The 19,721-nt window shown below is 40.6% G+C and overlaps 3 protein-coding genes and 2 non-coding genes across 5 annotated transcripts; 4 read left to right on the top strand and 1 right to left on the bottom strand.

The window, feature by feature from the left end:
* The first annotated feature begins 1,787 nt into the window (after positions 1-1,787).
* On the top strand, positions 1,788-6,862 carry LOC115739265 (protein CMS1). The gene is made up of 6 exons (XM_030672268.1): positions 1,788-2,101; positions 2,539-2,734; positions 3,157-3,229; positions 5,231-5,280; positions 6,418-6,531; positions 6,622-6,862. The coding sequence occupies exons 1-6, from the start codon at positions 1,819-1,821 to the stop codon at positions 6,752-6,754; spliced, it is 849 nt and encodes a 282-aa protein (XP_030528128.1). The 5' UTR covers positions 1,788-1,818; the 3' UTR covers positions 6,755-6,862.
* LOC115739330 lies at positions 3,586-3,670 on the top strand. The gene has a single exon (XR_004015221.1). It is a non-coding gene; the product is annotated as a small nucleolar RNA Z122 (small nucleolar RNA).
* On the top strand, positions 4,005-4,089 carry LOC115739329. The gene has a single exon (XR_004015220.1). It is a non-coding gene; the product is annotated as a small nucleolar RNA Z122 (small nucleolar RNA).
* A 6,303-nt stretch (positions 6,863-13,165) lies between the features above and the next one.
* LOC115739323 (pirin-like protein) lies at positions 13,166-15,688 on the top strand. The gene is made up of 7 exons (XM_030672364.2): positions 13,166-13,453; positions 13,616-13,665; positions 13,799-13,837; positions 13,944-13,972; positions 14,075-14,137; positions 14,289-14,392; positions 14,907-15,688. The coding sequence occupies exons 1-7, from the start codon at positions 13,224-13,226 to the stop codon at positions 15,397-15,399; spliced, it is 1,008 nt and encodes a 335-aa protein (XP_030528224.1). The 5' UTR covers positions 13,166-13,223; the 3' UTR covers positions 15,400-15,688.
* A 671-nt stretch (positions 15,689-16,359) lies between these two features.
* Positions 16,360-18,831, bottom strand: LOC115739324 (ras-related protein RABA5c). The gene is made up of 2 exons (XM_048271947.1): positions 18,307-18,831; positions 16,360-16,994 (listed from the first exon to the last, which is right to left on the bottom strand). Exons 1-2 carry the CDS (start codon positions 18,644-18,646, stop codon positions 16,675-16,677), a joined length of 660 nt encoding a protein of 219 aa, XP_048127904.1. The 5' UTR covers positions 18,647-18,831; the 3' UTR covers positions 16,360-16,674.
* Positions 18,832-19,721: the final 890 nt, after the last annotated feature.

Here is a 19,721-nt window from a genome sequence, read left to right on the forward strand (position 1 = left end):
CTACATCTAGGAGTCAATCAAAACATCTGCAAAATTAATAAGCCAAAACGATCTTTTCTTAGAAGATGTAGGCAAAATTAAGCGTATGCATGAAGTTGGTTCTCTTGGCCTAAACATGGCATGATTCATATCGGAAAGTGTTGATTTTTTTGTTTTGTTTTGTTTTGGATCTAGTCATATTCTATTCTATTTTACAAGCCACCATGTGTGCTATATGTGTACGCAGATTGGGAAACCCTACTATTTCCTCAAGTGTTCCTGCCCCAACTCTCTCCTAAGGTGGGGAATCGAACCCCCACCTCCCCCTTCCCACTTGCTTTTTAAACAAATTCTTCCCCATAATCAATCATCGAGATTGATTGAATATATCATTTATCTTAATTGATTGTGATGAATTGGGAAAACCAAAGACAAAATCATTGAGCAAATGGCGGTAAAGTGGAAGCATATCAACTTAGATTAATCAGTCTCCATAAATCTGGAAATTTGAATAAAGAAATGGAGCTTTGTCCACTAAGATGGCTTTAGAATCAAAAGCTACTTTAAAGAAAAATTGCAATTAGAGATAATAAAAATAATAATTATTGATTAAAGTAGGCAGCTTGACCATAGAAAATCCATAACCGATGAAATTAGAACCATCCGAGATGTTTCTCTACCTTAAATACTCCGAAATTACTCTTCTCAATTATGAAAAATTTTAAAAATATGAAAAGATCATGCAAAAAGGCTACAATTTTTTAGTTTCAAACTCTATATAATTTATTTATTTATTTTGCTTTTAATTATTGTCTGAGAGGTAGACGGACATTAGTATCGAGATTTAGAAGGTGGAGAAGATGGATAAACTTCATGTAAAGGAACGACGGATGACGATAATTCCGCAAAGTCACGATCAAAGGCCCATCATTGCAAATGGATGCTTAAGAGAATGGCGAAATGGTTGTCCGATACAAAGCAAATGAACAGAATTTAGATTCCGAAGTTTTGGACGTTTTAGACATGACTTTTTTCATAATTGAGAAAAGCGATTTCGCAATATGAAAAGTGGAGAAATCCCTCAGACTTTTTGTTATAGTAGTGCATGCGTATTACGCGGATTTTTTCTGATGGGTAAATTGTTGACCACCGCCAGATGAAAACGTTGCCGTTTTGATGAATGTATGCATGTTCTCATCTTATTTACTAGTGGGGGCCCTACAGAAAGCAGCCCAACGGTCTGCGCCATTGGGGCTTGGCAACGAGCTGTGCCCCGTTTTGGGCCTAGGCTCGATCGGGCCCATAGAACATAATAGTCACTGCTGCAGTGACCCAACATCCGACAACCTTTCAGTCCAAAAGATGAACTTGTTTCGCGAAAAATAAATGATTTTTAAAAAAATATTTTTTTAAATAATCGCTAATAACACTTTCAAAAATAAAAAAATAAACATATATTTTTAATTTCTATGACAATGTCTAGACATAAATTGTTATATTAAATGGTACGAGAAATTATTTTTAAAAAAATGCTTTTTAAATCATCTATTTTTGACGAAACAAACGAAAATTAAAATGAAAATATGGGGGCCACTTAAATTGGTGAGTGGCCTCGAATAGCCGGCTACCGGTTTCATTCATTTATAAATATTTCAATTATTCTTAATTACTTTTCGAATATTTGTCATCAGAAAATTTGGATTAGTTTTAAAAAAAAAAAACCGGGCCAACCGGGTCCTGACCCGGCCCGATGCCCACTCCAACTGGCAATGGGAGTTGGCGCCAGGGTTTTAAAAGCGAAGCGAGGGATGGTCCTAAAACCCTAGCGGCAGGGCAGCCATGGGAAGTAGGAATGCGGCAGGAAGAGGAGGAGGTCGCAAATCGTCGAGACTTTATCCCCAAAACCCTCATTCTTCTCGATCCAATCCTCGCTTCAAGAAGCAGAAGCAGAAGAAGACCAACCGGAATGTCGACGTCGACGGTGAAGAACCGATGCCAAGCAGCGAGAACACGGCTGGGCAGTCTCCGGCATCGACTTCAGAGCAGCTCGGCTTCTTTCTAGCTCAGTATCAGTCGGCCAACGGCATCCATCTTTCTTCTCTCGAGCTGGATTCCATCAGAGGTTTGCTTTTGCTTCCATGTCATTTCGTTATTGTTTCTACCAGTCTCTCGTTCACGGTCTTGCTTCGTGAATCGATCGCGATTGGTGGATGCATTTCCCTTCTGCGGCATCTATTTGTTCTGCTCATTTCAGAAGATTCATGTTGCTGTTCGTTTTCTCCTCTTGTTTGGTTGATTGTGAGACTCCAATGAGAAATTTAGACTGAATCAGACAAAATTTTAGATTTTCGGAAAAGCATTTCCTTTCATTAGGCTAGTCGCACACCTTTAAGAGGGAAGCTACCGGGGAGAATTCGTTGCTGTTTCTGTCTCATCGGAGGGAGGGTTTCTTCAGGTCGCACAACCCCATGCCAATGATTGAGTCGTGCTTAATACTCTTTTTATTTTGGTCTCTGAGATTTATCTAACTATTACGAGCTTCATTGTACGAATACGCAGACACATGCATTCTGGAGTTATCTCAGGGCACTGAACTAGATGTTAATACTTTGGGGAAACAAGTAAAGGCGGCTTTTGGCCCATCATGGAAGGGAGTGCTCTGCGAGGGAACCCTTGATCAAGGAAAAATTGATCCAGGAAGTCCAGCCATCATTGCCATTACGGCATCTGCCATAAGAACGATAGAGCTTCTAAGGTCCACTTACTTCTCCTTTCCACTTCTTACGGGGAATTAATACCTTCTACAAGACCTGAGAACTTCATGGCTTCTAAACTGAGTTGAAATTGGAGCAGTGTTAGGTTTGTCAATCTGCGATGCTAACTATTTATCCAAGTGATTAATCGTATTGGATATGCTTTTATCTGCATTGAACATATTTATGTACGTTAGAACATATCTTTACATGTTTTATATGCAAAGTCATTATTTAACATGTTACACGTGCTGTGCTCTGTAGTTTCTTTTTTTCATTATTGTTGGGCAAAACTGTGTTATTTATAGAATTTGGCACGATTCAATTATAAGATGACAAAATGATTTTCCAACCTCTAGAAATTGTATGGCATGATTATTTAATGTTTTTACTGGACACTAACGCTTTTATTGTGTTTCTTTAGGGGCTTTAGGTCACTAACTAGGGAATGCCATGCAGCCAAATTGTTCTCAAAGCATATAAAAGTAGAGGAACAGGTAGGTTATCCATATTTAGGTTTGTTCAGCCGCCCTGATTGCTCTGTGTGTGCTCATACCTTACTTGGTTATTGATAGTATCGTGCGGGGTTTGGGGTGTTCGCGATTATTACCTTCAAGCTTGTGAGTGGAACATCCTGCTGATATGATATTGTCTAAGAAAGCATATGGGAAAGTAATTGTTTCTGTATTTGATTTGAGTTCTCTCTTTCTGTTCTTTCCATAGTGTGGATACATTGGGGGCCACTGATGCAATTGTGATTTTGATGTGATCGATTCTCATATTTTTTAGAGCACCTACATTATCTTCCCTCTGGCTTTTTTTTCTGCTTTTCTTGTTCTGCGCCGGTTCAAAGTTTGGGATATGATGCCACCACAATGTAATTATCTAAGGCAGCAGCGTTGCTGAGTACATTTTTTGCACGTCAGTCTGATCCCAACTTCCTGGTGCTTATTGGATTTCTATTTATGTTCCTCATGTCCATCCATTTTTCTTTTTACTCCCCATTATTGGGATCAATAATTCCTCATCATCATAGCTCTGTTAAACACAGAGGATATATCAAAATACTTCAATGATAAACCCATCATTTAGATGCTAGCGATAATTGTGAGGTCAGAATATTTTCTTTAATGTCTTATGTGGATCGGTGTACAAATACTCTTAGGAGTCTAGTTGGTCTTAAGTTTCTGTTATTCCAAAATATCTTTTCGAGCACCCACATTATCTTCCCTCTAGTTTTTTCTGGTTTTCTTGTTTTGTGCCAGTTCGAGGTTTGGGATATGATGCCACCACAATATAATTATCTAAGGCAGCAGCACTGCTGAGTACATTATTTGCACGTCAGTCTGATCCCAACTTCCTGGTGCTTCTTGGTTTTCTATTTATGTTCCTCATATCAATCCATTTTTCTTTTTACTGCCCATTCTTGGGATCAATAATTCCTCATCATCACCGGTTTGTCGATTCTATGGTTTTACTTATTGTATCAGATTCTAATTTGAGTTGGGCTTCACAGTTTTGAATTTCGTTTATGGCGTACATGCATGAATAGAAGTTCAATAGTTGCACGTATAGCTCTATTAAACTCAGGAATATCAAAGTACTTCCATGATGAGCCCATCATTTAGATGCTGGCAATAATTGTGAGGACAGAATTGGTTGGTCAGTGTCTAATGTGGATCGGTATGTGAATACTTTTAGGATTCTAGTCGTCCAATAGATTCCCTTTTGTAAGGACTTGTGTAAATGTAAAATCTGTGGGAGTAGTGGGTCTTATTGAATATTACAGTTATGAGATATAGTGATTCTTTGTCTAAGGACAGCAAACTCTGCCTAGCGCGTACATTATTAGACAAGGAAAAGTTAAGGAAGACAGAAAAAGTGAGCAAATGTTATGATACAATGCTTATCTTACCGCTTCACTTTTCTTTACACAAAAGTAGGGTGTGTTCTTCATTGCAAAACCTGTTGAAGATGCATAGAGTTCACATGCAGCATTGAACAGATGACTACAACTCATTTTGCTCAATCCAGAAGTGCATAAATTTCAGTCCTAGGGGAATCCTCTATGTCACGTGCTGTGTCTTAAGTCATAGCTTGTGAATACTGCACATCTAATTAACCTTTATGATGAACTGACGACAGAGACAGAACCTGATGCCTGAGCGACGATATTTTGTGTTGATGAATGAATATTTTATCCAATATACAACTTATCGGATGCTCAGTTGCTTTTGTTATATTGATTCCTAGGTAGGGAGAATGGGATGATTTATTGCCTATACATGTCTTCCCTAGTTCCTTTCATATGAAGAGCAGTCTCTTTATACATTACATACATATTTCACTTTGGCGGTTCATTATTAGTGACAACTCTGGAGTTGTCTTTCTTTACCCTAACTCTTTGCTTCTAGAGTGGAATTGTATCTATATATTCTACCCATTAAGCTTTAACTCAGGCATTATCTAAGCATATTTTGGGTATTTGGTCCCTGCAGGTTGCCATGTTAAAAAATCGTGTCAATATTGCTTGTGGTACTCCAAACAGGTTTGTGTTTCTTTGAAATGAGTATTTGTGTAACTGTAAATTCCAATTGGAGTGTGAAAGCACTGGAGAAAGTCCTCGTCTTAAAAACGAAGTTGGGCCATAATCCTTTCTCAATGAGTAGTTGAAAAATCCAAGGTGTACAGATAGACTAGGAGTAGGAGCGCAGGTTTTTCTATTGACTCCATGGAGAATTGCTTGCTCAACGTAGCAATCTAGGTCCATCCGTCTCTGAATGCATTGGGACATGCGTGAAATTGCATTGAGCACGGTTGAGCTCCGATTATGAAGCCAAAATTAGTTCAATTCCTTTAGTTCAATAAGGCTTGATGGAGCACCTCTTCCATTAGTATTGTCCGCGCCTCATACCTGGTAGTTGATTACCTCTGGACCCACATGAGTTGTGAAATCAGAACTCTTGTGAAGAGCTCCCCCCTGAACATTAGGAGCACGCCTCTCATCTTGAAGAGCATGCTCTTGACCTTGGGGAGCATGCCCGTGACCCACCCAAGGGGGTTACCCATGGCCCTGAAGAGCACACGCCTGTGATACCAAGGAGCGTGCCTCATGCTCAAAGGAGCGTGCCCCACCCTGAACAGCTGAGGTTTTCCCCATCTTTGAAAGTCTTGTTTGATACTATTAGGCATTCAGTATAGTAGATTGAAGTTGACCTAAGTATGAAGGTTCCAACACTAGTCTCTTTATAGTAATTGTTCAGGTACTTTTGAAGATGATGGGTGGCTCTGTTCCCTTTTGGCTCTTAATTGACTGAATGGTGGAGGGTGGCAGGGCTGATAATTTCTCTCTTTTGGTATTAGGTTGAAAGAAATGCTAATTAATGTCAGGGAGGCAGATTTGGGTTTGACTGAAGCCATACTGTCAACACCTAACAATACCAAGACTTGAATTTGGTTATAAAATGGAATGTCAAACCTAGCTCATTTATGTAACCAATAACCTGAAATCCGTCTGAAACCCATCAAACTATAGTTCTCCTGTTGGATGATCTTGAGTAAGTAATTCGTTATCTCAGATAGACACATTAATTCAAAGTTTCTGCGACACTCTGATAAAACATTGTCATTCCTTGTTTATGATTCACGACCTGCTTTCTTGATGATGACACTGGTCTGATTGCAGAATAAAGAAACTAATTGACATTGAAGCATTGGGGCTTTCTCGCTTATCTGTAATACTGCTGGACATGCACACTGACGTGAAGGGCTATTCCCTTTTTACACTTCCACAAGTCAGGTACATGTTTTGCTCAACTGCATGTAGATGAACTCCCATTCTCATGCATTCTTGAGCATAGTCCTCATTCATACAGACATTGTGTTGCAGAGATGAATTCTGGGATTTGTATAAGAACTACTTTCATGAACGGGTAGTCGAAGGAAATCTGCGAATCTGCCTCTTTGGTCCAATAAATATCAAGAAAGAAATAAAGGGTGAAAGTAGAGTCCATGATGAATAGGTAGCTACTTGTAAAGCAGCAAAGTGTAAACATTGTATGCCCACTCCTTTGCTATCTAAATTTTTTAGTTCAGTTTGTGAATGTTCTCTTTTGGTTCTTTCCCCTGAATAGGATCATTTGGGTTTGCCTTGCATGAGATCCTAGTAGTATGAACTTGGTCCGCAGATACTAGGGTTCCATCTCTGAAAGCAATAGACAGCTTTGCTCTATGTAATCCTGGGTACTGTAAATGGAGGGACCCTCAGCCGGTGTTGTACCTGAGCTCACGAATAGGCCAGGTTGAGCTCCCTAGTCGAAACTCAGGCCTTGCCTGTTTTGCGGTGCTAGATGGCATAGTTGAACCCTTTCTTAACTCGATCAAGGGAATGAAGCTCGTTATGGAAGCTCAAGTGTCGACTCAGCCAGTCTTGGCAGCATTTGCCACCACCATCCACCCTTGTTCGTGGTGGCTGGCTGCCATTGTCATCGCCTCCCTTAGAAAAGAACCAATTTATCGTTGCTATTTGGCCACGGCATTGTCTTTCGTCTTCAGCGGGAACGACAAAAGCGACTTAATTGGAAGAATGAGTTAGGGACATGAGATAGAGAGAAATGGAGAGAATGAAATTTGAAAGGAACGCTGAACTAAAGCACCGATTTTGGACCAAGTAAAAATGACTCGAGAGACGATTGAATTTATCAAACGAAGGCAAATGACCTTTCTCCCTTTCAAGGAAGGAATGGGCGATGGTTATGGGACAACCTATGGACGCATTGAATATCATATATTTAGTACCCCCCCAAAAAAATCATATATGGAAGTAACATTATTTTCTTTCCTTAGGTAGGCAAGTTAAGATTTCTTTTCTATAAACAATGAAAGTATTTATTTAAGAGTGTCATTAGGCACTTTTTGGGCGATCAAAACAAAGGATGTTGCAACTTTCGAGTTACCCTACTTTCATGAGAAGTGTCGTCGAGTTTCTTTTTTTTCAGATTCTCTGTGTGTTATAGCAATGAGGACAATTAATCAGACTTGTAAATTGGGAATGTAATATCTATTATCATGATCATCCTTTAAATTTTTGTGGACTTCACTTAAAACCATCGGCTGAGCAGAAAAGAGGAAAAGAAAAAAAAAAAAAAAGAGAGAGGAAGGACAAGATCGTTCATGGAATTCATAAAATTGTTGAGTAAATTTGTCAATGTCAGGTCACTCGTAGCACAACCGGAGATGATTATACCATCACGTCAGCAAATTTCAGGAGATAATAACCGAAAAGGCCACATTGAAATATAACGGCAAAGACGTAAAATTACATTGAAACCATTAAGAGCATTCCTGTTAGATAAAAATCTGTACAATTAATTTAGGATTGAAATGATAATTTTGTAAATTTAGGACAGAAAAAAAATAATTTTTTTCACATGACGGGTGGTGTTAAGACCTTCCCTTTCATGTTGTTGCCCGAAGGTTTCAGGAGAAAAATCCTTGAACCGATATAGTTAGTGCCATGGAACCGCGCAATTGCATGAAAAAGGTTTAAATTGTTTGACGATGCTGCTGAAAGGAACTGACCTTTCTGTATTGATCATAACGTAAAGTGTAAAAAAAAAAAAGGAAATAATTTAACGAAGAACCAAAATGAAACATTTTTAAAAAGTAACCGGATTCTTTAAAATGAAAAAAAGGAAAATCAAAGTGAATGAATATATATGTGCATTTGATTTGCTATTTCAAAATTATGAATAAAGACAAAGCTCATGAACTTTCGAGTTTAATTATACAACTTTTGTTGATCTAATAATCTTCACTTCCAATGTTTGTAACGTTATCCTGGTGCATATATTTTTTGTAACTTTTCATTGGTAGACGTATTTTGGGTTCTTTGGTTCATAAAATTCCTTTCAAACTCTTAATTTGAGGGGATTGGGTGGGGCTATGACATTTAGTTCCCTTGCTTTCAAAGTTGTCTTCCAAGGGATAAAGTGGATCGGAAATCCTACTACTTGCCATGAAAGTGCAACTCTCAGTATTAAAACTTTCAAACGATGTGATCAAATCCTACAATAACTTGCCAAATCAATGCCGTCAAATCTTTCGGTTAATTCCGTCCTAATTAGGCTAACGGAAAATGCCGACATAATTTTTTCTTTTTATTAATATGTGGTGCGAAGGTGGGATTTGTCATAGAGAATTGATTGGCTGTAACACTAATAATCTGTTTTGGGTCACAAAACTAATAATCTGTTTTGGGTCACAAAAAAATAAATCATACTTAATTAAAAATTAGTGTGAGGCCTACTTTTTTAAAAATTTACGACTCACAATATATTGTTATTGTCACAATCATCGCATGTTCTACAATGGTCTTGCTCTCATTAATGAAGTGCCTATTTTTCATTCGTAAACATTAGTAATTCGCTTGAGCAGATAGTAAACTCCAGCTTGTCCTATTTTTTTTTACCATATTACCAATTCGATTGTAACTTTTCTTTGGCTTACGTAAATTAACCTCACTCACTGATATTAATGTTCCAGCAAAATATCCTTTTCGTAAGTTTTCTTCATCTATTATAATTAAGAAGCTCATCAAGAAAATTTGAAATAATATTTTGTATCTTCCGAATGGTTATTTGGTGAGTAAACAGAATCCTGCTAGAAGTCGGATTTAATTACAGTATATGTATCTATATACACACACATTGCAACTTACAAAAATGAAACTGAAGGTCAGCCACCATGAGCCATTAATCACTGCGGAGTTTCACTTGTGGAGTATGCATGGAACTTGTCCCGTGCATCTCAATCTTCAAGGCCACAGATCGGTGCGACCACACTCCTTCTGCAGTCGCTGCATCTCCTATTGCGTCGCCGCGAAAATCAACGTCGGAGTGGCGGACGTGTGATTTCCCTTGCCGGGTTGCAAGGCGATGCTGGATCTTGTCGCCTGCTGACAGCTTGTCCCGAGGACACGGTTCGCCCGGTGGTGCGACCTCCTGTGCGAATCGGCCGTCCGAGGGTTCGCGAGGTGTCACTGCCAGAACTCGAGTTGCTGAGAGATGATCATAAATGAGTGTGGAGGGGATGGGGGTGCGGGGAGATTCGAGTGTCCCAGTTGCCATCGAAGCCGCCGTTTTCGCGACGCGGAGGACGTGAATGTTCACCGGCTTGCGAAGAGGCGGCGGTGGAAGCGGTGTCCGAATCATAAGATATATGTGGAACGTCTTGGAGGTTGCAAGATGATTATGTGCAGGTAAACTTCTTCACTTAAACCCTTTTTTTTTCCGCCCCCCATGAATGAATTCATGTGTTTTAATTCGCCTCACGGCCAGAGAATTTTCGATTAGCATAAGCTTCAAGTGAAGAGAATCAAGCCCTACATCGGTTTTTCTCAATTCTTACCTCTATCTATCACGTACAAATTGAATCAAAATCGTGTGGGACTGAAGAATGCACGAACGAACATGACTTGGTAGGCGTGATATTTCATTAAGACCATACAAAACATGACTTCACATAGAAGATATTGCCCTTGTGCTAATTCAATCTTAGTATATTTCTAAGGCCTGTGCTATGAATCAACATTGGCAATGCTGAAAGGCAAAGTCTATTTCTAGGGCTTACATAATTTTTTTTTTCTTCCAAAACTATCCCCACCAAATCTTTTTTTTATCATTTTTCGGGTTTTGCCCTCATTGTTAGTGTTCTTCTCCATGCGAAGGCGGTCAGCGAGGGGCCAACGAGGCCAAATCTGGCTTCAAAGGGCCGGCGAGGTCGTGCAACCCAAGCGACTGTCGCCTAAGGTCACACAATAACGATTTTTCCAAACATTATTTAACTCAAAGTCGCTTTATAAAGGACTTTCAAGTTACAACTTATCAAATGCAATTTGCATTTCGAAAAACACCATTAGTTGAAAATCCTTTGCATTTTCCAAGAAGCAAACCAAACATAGCCATAAACCTTTTAATTTGGTCAATATAAAATTATAAAAATTTGGATGATTTTTCAATTTAATTCTATCCTTTTTAACGATTTACCAATTTTGTCCTTCCAGCCAGGTTTTGGTCGAAACATTGACGTGGCTATCTGTGGCTTGGCTGGCGCTCTCAGGTGGACAATTTTTTCTTTTGGCAGTGATTGTTCTATGATTTAAGGAACCTAAGGTAAGATATATTTCCTTGCGAGGTGGAGGTTGTCAGCGGGGATAAAAGGAGATTAATGGACGATTACTGGAGTAGAGAATTGATTGCAGAGATAGAGTTTGGGGTTTATCTGATTTTCGTATCCTACAAGTGATAAGACTTAGAATTATCTTGAAGGTGCTTGAATATTGAGAAGTTGATATTTGTAGACATTGGGTGTAATTGTAAACAAACAATTTTCTAGCGAGGTTCCAATATTTTCTGTTTAAGTGGTTAAATAGAGCTTCCGAGTTTGAACTCGAGAATTGCCAATGTACGGGGTATTAAAAAGAGTTGCGAAACATGGTAATAAAATCCGGTAACTCAATAAAGAAATAAAAAATTAACAAAAGATAATTGAAAAAAAAAAATCGATAAGTAATCGATATCGAGAGTTAGTAGTAACCCATAACTAGTTCGTAACCCGATTTGACAGAAATTCGTAAGTCGTTCCGATTTTTGGTTACCAAAGAGCTATATCGATGAAGTTAGCAAGTGGGCATTGAGAATAGACAATTGCATTCATGTTATTTTCATGGCTTTTTAGGATGAGATTTTATACCTCATCATTACCCCTCCTTTTTTTTTTCTCGATTACATCCTCATCCTTGTTTAGGGGGGGGACAAATATGAATTAATGTCTTGATTAACTTTTTTTTTCCTCCCAAAGTTACCCATTATTTAAAGATGAGGTTTTGACTGGGTGGGAAATGCAAGGGAGGGTTTTGCTGGAAGTGTGGGGGGCTTTAAAAGCCCAAACGCCATGCTTAGATAGGGAGTGACGTCATGTATGAATTTTACTCAGATTCACTTTGAAAATTTGACCCAAAAAAGAAGAAGAAGAAGAGGAGATCCATTGGAATGCTAAACACAGCAAGAGTTGACCCAAGACATTAAAATCTGCATTTCGCGTTCAGAATTTGACTTATTTTAAAGCATGGGAACACAATCTTAATTAAAAAAAAAAAAAAAAACACGTGGATTGCCAGGGTCAATAGTTGTCCTTTTGAAATAGGAATATGAACTGAAGGAATGACTTTGTGCTAATTCTAAAACGGAACCGCCAAAGAAATGTATTTTTTTTTTCTTGATAGCCATGCCTATTTTTTGCTATCAAAAGAGGAAAAGGGAAAACATCCCGTCGTCAAAATATATGCTAGTGTGATAAATATAACATGGATGGAACTGCAGTGAAGATTATATATGTCATACATGGTTAAGTTTGAGTTTTTTCTTGACATAAAAAAAAATCAGGGATATTTGTACACAATAGATATAATTTGAGATTTTTGATTATATTTGTTTAGTTCCTTTTTTATTCATTTATGATGTCATACAAATATATATACATATATATATATATATATATGTGAATGGTAGATAATAATCTTCCCTTTTTTTTTTCTTTGAGAAGACCTTGTAAATGGCCAATGATGCACTAAAGAAGCCAGCCAACCATCGGATTAGGGAAGCAAAACACAGGCGAATGTACGATTCGATACGACACGCAACGGAAACTCCCCACAGCACGGGGTCAACGTCTTCTTCTATTGTACCTTTTGTGGATGTGAATGGCCATTGGAGAGAAAGAGAGAGCGAGAATCAACTACTTGTCATCATCTCGTCATCCATTCTTTTCTTTCTTTTTCTTTCTTTTGGCTAGAGAATTTCGTTCATTTCCAAAGTGATCGATGCCCACTTCGAATTGAGATCCGCGATCGATTGTCGAAATCTCGAGCTGTCGGTGACGAGCACCCTCCGGAATCTTATTTTTGTAGCTACGATGCCATGCCACATCACTAAACGAGCAATTCAAAGGGTTAAACTTAATTATCGTATATTCAATCCATGTGTAATAAATCAAAATTTCCAATTTGAGATTGGATTAAAAAAAAAAAAGAGGCGAAAAGTACCAAAATATGCCCCCCCGCATGCACGTTTTTGCCTGTTTGGGAAAAAGCAAATGGACACTGCGGAAAATGGTTTTTAATCACGCGCGGGTGGGGGCAATAAGTTCCGCAAAGACAAGAAGCGCGACATCACCGTGACGCGAGGGTGACGTCACCACCAAAAGATACTGGTCCACCACCCCCCCAACCGTCCCGGGCTCTCCCTCTCTCTCTCTCTTCCTTCTCGGCCGTTTCCCATTTCTTCTTCTCGCTTTGCCTCCTCCTTTTCTGCCTTCTTCCCCCTCCCCACATTCAATTCCTCCTTCAAATCTTGCCCCCCCTTCTCCTTCCCTTATAAATATGCCTTGGTGGATTCGAACGTCTCACAAAAAGGGGATTCGCGAGGATCTTTTATGCGATTGCGAGCAAGGTGCCATGGCCGCCTACTACTGATGCTTCTGTTCCTTGGGATCGCCCACAGGCTTCTACTGTTCCATCGTCTCCCCTCTCCGAGCCCGGCTCTGTTCAGAAGAAGCGCCATGTCTGGATCCCATTTCAGCACGCCCCGGATGGTGGTCAAGAGGGTCCTGGCCAAGCAACAGCACGAGGGCCAGGGTGCTGTCGTCCGCAGAAGCATTGGCAGGTTCGACTTCTTTCCCCGTTCCCTCCTCCTCCTCCTCCTCTCTGTTTCTTTCTTCCCTACATTTAATTCAACAACTTGGTGGGTCCGAAGCTTTCTCTTCTCTGGGTTCCCGTTTGCGAGATCCGTAGATTGTGAACTCTCATGGGCTGGTTGGATTTTCAGGAATGAATTGAGGAACTTGGACCCCTTTCTCATGCTGGATGAGTTCTCAGGTTTCTCTCACAGAAAGACGTCTTTTTTATTGTTTGTTTGTTTGTTTTTTTTTTGGGGTTGGGTGGTCTAGTGTGGTTCTGGTGATTACTATGCTTCTCCAATTTACCCCAAATGGCTTGTCGAATTTTGCAGTGTCTCCTCCAGCTGGGTTTCCTGATCATCCACACAGAGGTTCACACCTTTTCGGTTTCATTGAGTACTACTCTTGGATTGACACGAGAATGTTCAAATGTTGTTGACTCCGATTCTTGCTGTTGTCCCATCTCTATCTCTACAGGGTTCGAAACAGTCACTTACATGCTGCAGGTGAGTTGTTTAATCGAGTGGACGTATTCTGGCGAGACGCGTTGAATTTGCAAGTACGAAGAATGCTGAATCATTCATTTTTCTCTCTTTTGGGGCGTTCAGGGTGCCTTCACTCATCAAGATTTCGCCGGGAACAGGGGAACCATACGAACAGGCGATGTGCAGGTCAATGAACTTCTCTCTCTCTCTCTCTCTCTCTCTCTCTCTCTCTCTCTGTTTTTAGCTTTTGCAATAAAGTTGTTTCCTCTGTTAATCCAATGAAATGAAAGGGATTGAATTCCTGATATATAAATGTATCTTTTCCACCTTTCTGCAGTGGATGACGGCAGGAAGAGGGATCATCCATTCGGAGATGCCTGCAGCAGAAGGAGTGAATAAGGGGCTCCAGCTTTGGATTAATCTCTCCTCCAGAGACAAAATGTATGAGCATCCATCACTCTCCTTCAACTTCTCTTCGCTCCCACCGATAACAATCGACTGTGTTTATTTGTGCGCCGATATTTTCCTTAGAAGGGAGGACTCACAATATGGATTGCTCATTGAATTTTCCCTGCGCCAATTTAGATGGTGATACTGAACATCGTTAAATGACATTACTTGTTGCTCTGCAAAACAGAGCAAAAAAAGGAAAAAAAGAGTGACATCATCTCCTTTTCTGGTATGGAAATTGGGGATTTTTCGTTCTTGAATATAAGATGACAATGGGATGGAGTGAATAGTTCATATGTTCTTAGGTTCGATTCCAAATTTCGTATGGTTGCTACTGTTGACCACTCCTGTAGATTCTCTCGCGCTTAGTTTCTGCTATAGAAACATTAAAGGAAGGAGAAAACAAGCAACTTTTCTCTTTTCTTTTGTTGGCTAGTTGGTGAATATGCAAGTTAGATGATGACTTTGGCATGAAACCCTTTTTTGTTTGTTGGTTGAACTGCAGGATCGAGCCGCGGTATCAAGAATTGCTTTGTGAGGACATAGGCACGGCAGAGGATGATGGGGTCGAAGTGCGGGTGATCGCAGGAGAAGCAATGGGAGTGAGATCTCCGGTCTACACGAGAACTCCGACCATGTACCTCGATTATACTCTCAAGCCAGGAGCGAGAATGAATCAGAGCATTCCCGAGTCGTGGACTGCTTTTGTGTACATCGTGGAAGGCGAGGGTGTTTTCGGCTCCGGCGACTCGTCTCCAGTGCCGGCGCACAACTTACTGGTTTTAGGTCCTGGGGACGGGGTGAGCGTGGGGAACGAGTCCTCGAAGCCGTTGAGATTCTTGTTGATTGGCGGGCAGCCGCTGAATGAGCCGGTGGTCCAGCACGGGCCATTCGTGATGAACACGCCCGCTCAAATCGATCAAGCCATGGACGACTATCAACATGGCAAGAACGGGTTTGAAATGGCCAAGTACTGGACGTCTCGATCAGTGGGTTGAAATTGGAAAAAGATCCCAAAAATCATGCTAAGGCAAAAAAAGATTTAAGAGGAAATAAAAACAGCACTCACTCTCTCTCTCTCTCTCTCTCTCTCTCTCTCTCTCGTCCTAAAGTGTCATTGTCTCTGCCCACAGAGAGCAGAAGTTGGGAAAGGAAAGATGCGTTCCTGATTGGAGCAAAAGGCTTCTAGAAGATTAAAGTGCAGATGATGCAGCAAATCTTAAGTGATCATTTGAGTCATGATGGATCAAACCTCATTTTGGTTAAGAATATACCTCCTTTTCTTCTCTCTTCTCTTTCCCCTCTTTTGAGTGTTGATGGTTGAGAAAAAATTGTTGGTAGGGTTGGTTTTGCACAACCACAGTTGACCCTCCACCAAAAACTGAATTGCTTGAACCACTTTACACAAGAAAAAAAAAAAGGTTGTTGGAATGACTTGGCTACAACTCATGTTAATATCCGGTTGGGTATCAACAAAGTCGTACTTATAATTCCAGTTAGTGTTTATATATTAACGCGGTCGCCAATGTACCTTGTTGTGTGCACTATCTCCTTCCGATAGGTTTCCCAATAATTCATCCAAACACCAAGGCTCTATTCGTTTCACCAAAAAAATGAACGGTTTGAAAACTATCTTTAAGAAATTTGTGAATTGTATATTACTCGAAATAAGAAGCTAATAAAAAATATTTACGTTAACATTTTCGTGCATAATGAAAATATTTTTCATCCATTCATTTCTGTAAGTAATTCAGAAAAATAATTTTTGGATTTTTTTTTCCTCAAATCTTTCATGCTCCGCAAAACAATCGCACTCTAACACTATACCGTATACCCCAATATATGCTACATGTAGCAGCTTCGAGTACCAAGTCATGTAACAATTCGTGCCATCAGCAAATTACTAGTCCTGTGATTCCGATGTTTGCGCAAACGGAAAAGAAAAGAAGGATCAGACATAAGAAAATAACTTACATTTATCTTGCCTCTGTCATGAACAAAATATGCATACCTCTCGGCAAAAATATGCAGACATAATTCCCAACCACACAAACAAAACTCAGGTCCACCTTATTCTTTGCTACTACATATATCTTGAACTAAATCAACTCGATATATTAAATATTCTTGAATAAAATTTCCCGTAACAGCACCTTAAAAAACCCCCCTGATGAGAAGGAAAAACAAGCAAAAAACCAGACAGACAGCTCGACCAGTAGAATCGACAATGAAGTTTCCATCATCGAACTCGGAAGAATCTCGCACCTACAGAATCACCTCGAACAGCAAGAAAAGCTCTGACTCCGCTTCGATCCGTCGGTCCCATTACCAACCAAGGTTACCCTGTTAACGGATAGCTCTGCCTTATATGCATCCGAATTTAGAACCTTCCTGCTCACGTTGTTATATATCTCTTTTATAACGATCTCGAATGCTGTCTTGACATTTGTGGCATCCAAAGCAGAAGTCTCCATAAAGAACAACCCTTCTGATTCTGCCAAACTCTTCCCCTCCTCGACTGTCACATCCCTAATACTCTCCAGGTCACATTTGTTCCCAACAAGCATCCTAGCAACTGTTGTATCGGAGTGAGCTGCATATGGTTTCATTCCAGTTAATAGCAAGGGGAGAATTCTCGGCAAATACAAGATTTGCAGACATGGCAAGAGATGGATATCAGAACAAAGAATACAACCAATGATGTAGGTGAAGAAAACCAAATTATAGCTGCCGTTTCGAATGAGATGATCATAGCACCACAAAAATTGTTGTTAATTCGCTAATCAAATTACGCTGACGAAAGCATTGGAAAGCCACGCCCCTGTCCCCCAGGTGGCCTGAACCCCTCTTGCCCATGTTTTAAGTCTATTTTCATTCGAAGATGTAACCTGAGAAGATTCGTAAATAAGCAACTCCATGTAGCGATTCTAATCAGCAAATTTGAAAGAGTGGGTGGGAGGTAGACCTATTCTACTCGATAAAGCCAATTTTCATAGTACGAGAGAAGCAACAAGGACACAATTCTCCTTGTTCTGGGAGATCCAAATTTGGCGCAGCATTCCTCAATAGTTTATATACAGGTTTTGCCGTCATAGAATTCAAATAGTTTGGCCATAGGTGGGGCTAAAACGGTAGACAAAACATCATGAAAAGAAAGACAACTGCAACATTTGCGTATGGGAACTTAGAATCACTCTTTTGACTCTACTTCCGGCATTGCACACGCCACAGTTTAGCATGAAACTGCCTGGCAGATCGGAAACAGCTCTCTCCCTATCTGTCTCTCTCTCTATTAAACTGCTTCGCAGTTTCTTTCATGATCATGATTCTGCACGACCTGCCTTGACATCAACCTCAACCGCCCTTCATTTAGAGCAATCATTGACTTCTCCTGAATATTATCTGATTTCTATCGATGTGACCCATAACAGCCGCTAAATGGCATTTTCCTTCTGCTGAAGCTGAACTGATACTCTGTGCTTCTCAAATTTTTAACTTAATGTCTGTTCGGACAGATCTCTTCGACTTCCTAGGACGCCATTAGTTGAAATGTCCACGTAGAAACAGAGGGAGCAGGGGGAAATTTGCAAATATGAAGTGAAAACGGCGGTTTAGGGCATGTGAGATCATTGGGTTCTTCGCGTCAACATCCAGAGACTCAATTGGCTTATGGTTTCCTTAAAGGCAATGTGGGAGGTCTGTATTGACATGGGCGCGACGGGCATGTACTAAGTGGCGTGCTAATTTCCCAAGCATAGTGAATTAAAGTTGTAAGATTTGTGCAATCTCTGAAGGCGAAACCCACAGATCTACTACACTACATCCACCACGAACACGACACAGGGATCGCATTGGAGAAGGGAGGAAGTAAAGGAAGCAAGTAGAGAGAGTGGGAGGTTTTTTACTATTGAGCTCGTCGAGCCAGCGGGAGACGCTGTCGAAGGTGGAGCGGCGGGTGATGTCGTAGACGACGAGGGCGCCGACGGCACCGCGGTAGTAGGCGGAGGTGACGGCTCGGAAGCGCTCCTGGCCGGCGGTGTCCCAAATCTGGGCCTTGACCTCCTTGCCGTCGATGTCCATGCTCTGGGTCTGGAACTCGACGCCGATGGTGGCCTTGGAGTGGGGGTTGAACTCGTTGCGGGCGTAGCGGGAGAGGAGGTTGGACTTGCCGACGGCGGAGTCGCCGATGATGACAATCTTGAAAAGGTACTCCTCCCCTCCTCCCTCCTCGTCCGACGACGACATCCTCTCTCTCTCTCTCTCTCTCTTCCGTCTCCTTGTTCCTTCAGTGGGATCCGATCCAAGGGGCCGATGCTCAGAATGCTGGGCTCTGGTTCTGGTTCTGGCTCTGCCTCTGGCTCTGGACAATGGGAGAGGAGGAGGAGGAGGAAAGAGAGAGACAGGGGAAAGTGGTCTGACCGACAGGAGCTCTCGTGTAAGAGAGAGAGAGAGAGAGAGAGAGATAGGGATGGGTATGGGTATGGGTATGCTATGAATCTATGATCTTAGCTGGCAACCCCATTCGCATCATCCATTACCTTTCATCGCGGCCATAAATCGAAAATTTTTCAACATCTATTGTATACATCTCTCTGTATTTTCACATAATTTTTTTTTTTTGGCTTTCTGTATTTTCATACTTTGATAGGATCTTACATTACAAAAAAAAAAAAAATACTCTCTCCTCCTCGTTGCATGCACGACCAGATTTTGATGCTGTCTCCACCGAAGTAAACACCATCTAAAACGCATGGATATTACGTGACTAACATGTACATACTAGTCTTGGGGAGAGGCCAGGCTAGTACCATCCTGTCCCATTTCGTGTCCCGCCAAATACGTTAGAAATCAATTTTGATGAAGAAAATTTCGCCCCGCCTTAGGGTGGGGATCGAGTTTACGATGCCCGGTGCCCGTCTTAAAATGAGATGTGTGTTTACTTATGGTAACATATATATTTTTTTGTTCCTGATGAATCTTTTCCTTTTTTTTTTTTTTCTAGTTTTTGGTTAAGTAAGAAATGTCACTCATTATTCATTTAGAGCGTGAAAAATCTGGTCGGGAAAGGGCGAAAAAAAAAAGAAGGAAAACGAAAGGAATAATGAGAAACCCGCTAATAATCTACGGACTTGGTGTATTTGTACCGCATCATAATCAATTTTCATAACTAGAAAATAAATTGATGGCGATATCTCGAAAACAAAATATGATTTTGGGTTTCCATCTTACGATCATCAAAAGAAGCATTTTTACTTCCCCATCCCTCAGCGTTAGGCTTTAGGAATTTTGATGCATGCTATTGCTCTCTCACTTATATATC

Source organism: Rhodamnia argentea, chromosome 10, assembly GCF_020921035.1.
Source record: "Rhodamnia argentea isolate NSW1041297 chromosome 10, ASM2092103v1, whole genome shotgun sequence".
Lineage (NCBI taxonomy): Eukaryota > Viridiplantae > Streptophyta > Magnoliopsida > Myrtales > Myrtaceae > Rhodamnia > Rhodamnia argentea.

Bases quoted from the DNA above. Each gene is read 5' to 3' on its own strand.
- LOC115739265 (XM_030672268.1), top strand. From the start codon at position 1,819: ATGGGAAGTAGGAATGCGGCAGGAAGAGGAGGAGGTCGCAAATCGTCG. The intron at 2,102-2,538 runs GTTTGCTTTTGC...ACGAATACGCAG, and splicing joins CGAGCTGGATTCCATCAGAG to ACACATGCATTCTGGAGTTA. The intron at 6,532-6,621 runs GTACATGTTTTG...ATTGTGTTGCAG, and splicing joins TTTACACTTCCACAAGTCAG to AGATGAATTCTGGGATTTGT.
- LOC115739323 (XM_030672364.2), top strand. From the start codon at position 13,224: ATGCGATTGCGAGCAAGGTGCCATGGCCGCCTACTACTGATGCTTCTG. The intron at 13,838-13,943 runs GTTCACACCTTT...CTATCTCTACAG, and splicing joins TCCTGATCATCCACACAGAG to GGTTCGAAACAGTCACTTAC. The intron at 13,973-14,074 runs GTGAGTTGTTTA...TGGGGCGTTCAG, and splicing joins CAGTCACTTACATGCTGCAG to GGTGCCTTCACTCATCAAGA.
- LOC115739324 (XM_048271947.1), bottom strand. From the start codon at position 18,646: ATGTCGTCGTCGGACGAGGAGGGAGGAGGGGAGGAGTACCTTTTCAAG. The intron at 16,995-18,306 runs GTAAAAAACCTC...AACCATATGCAG, and splicing joins CTGGCTCGACGAGCTCAATA to CTCACTCCGATACAACAGTT.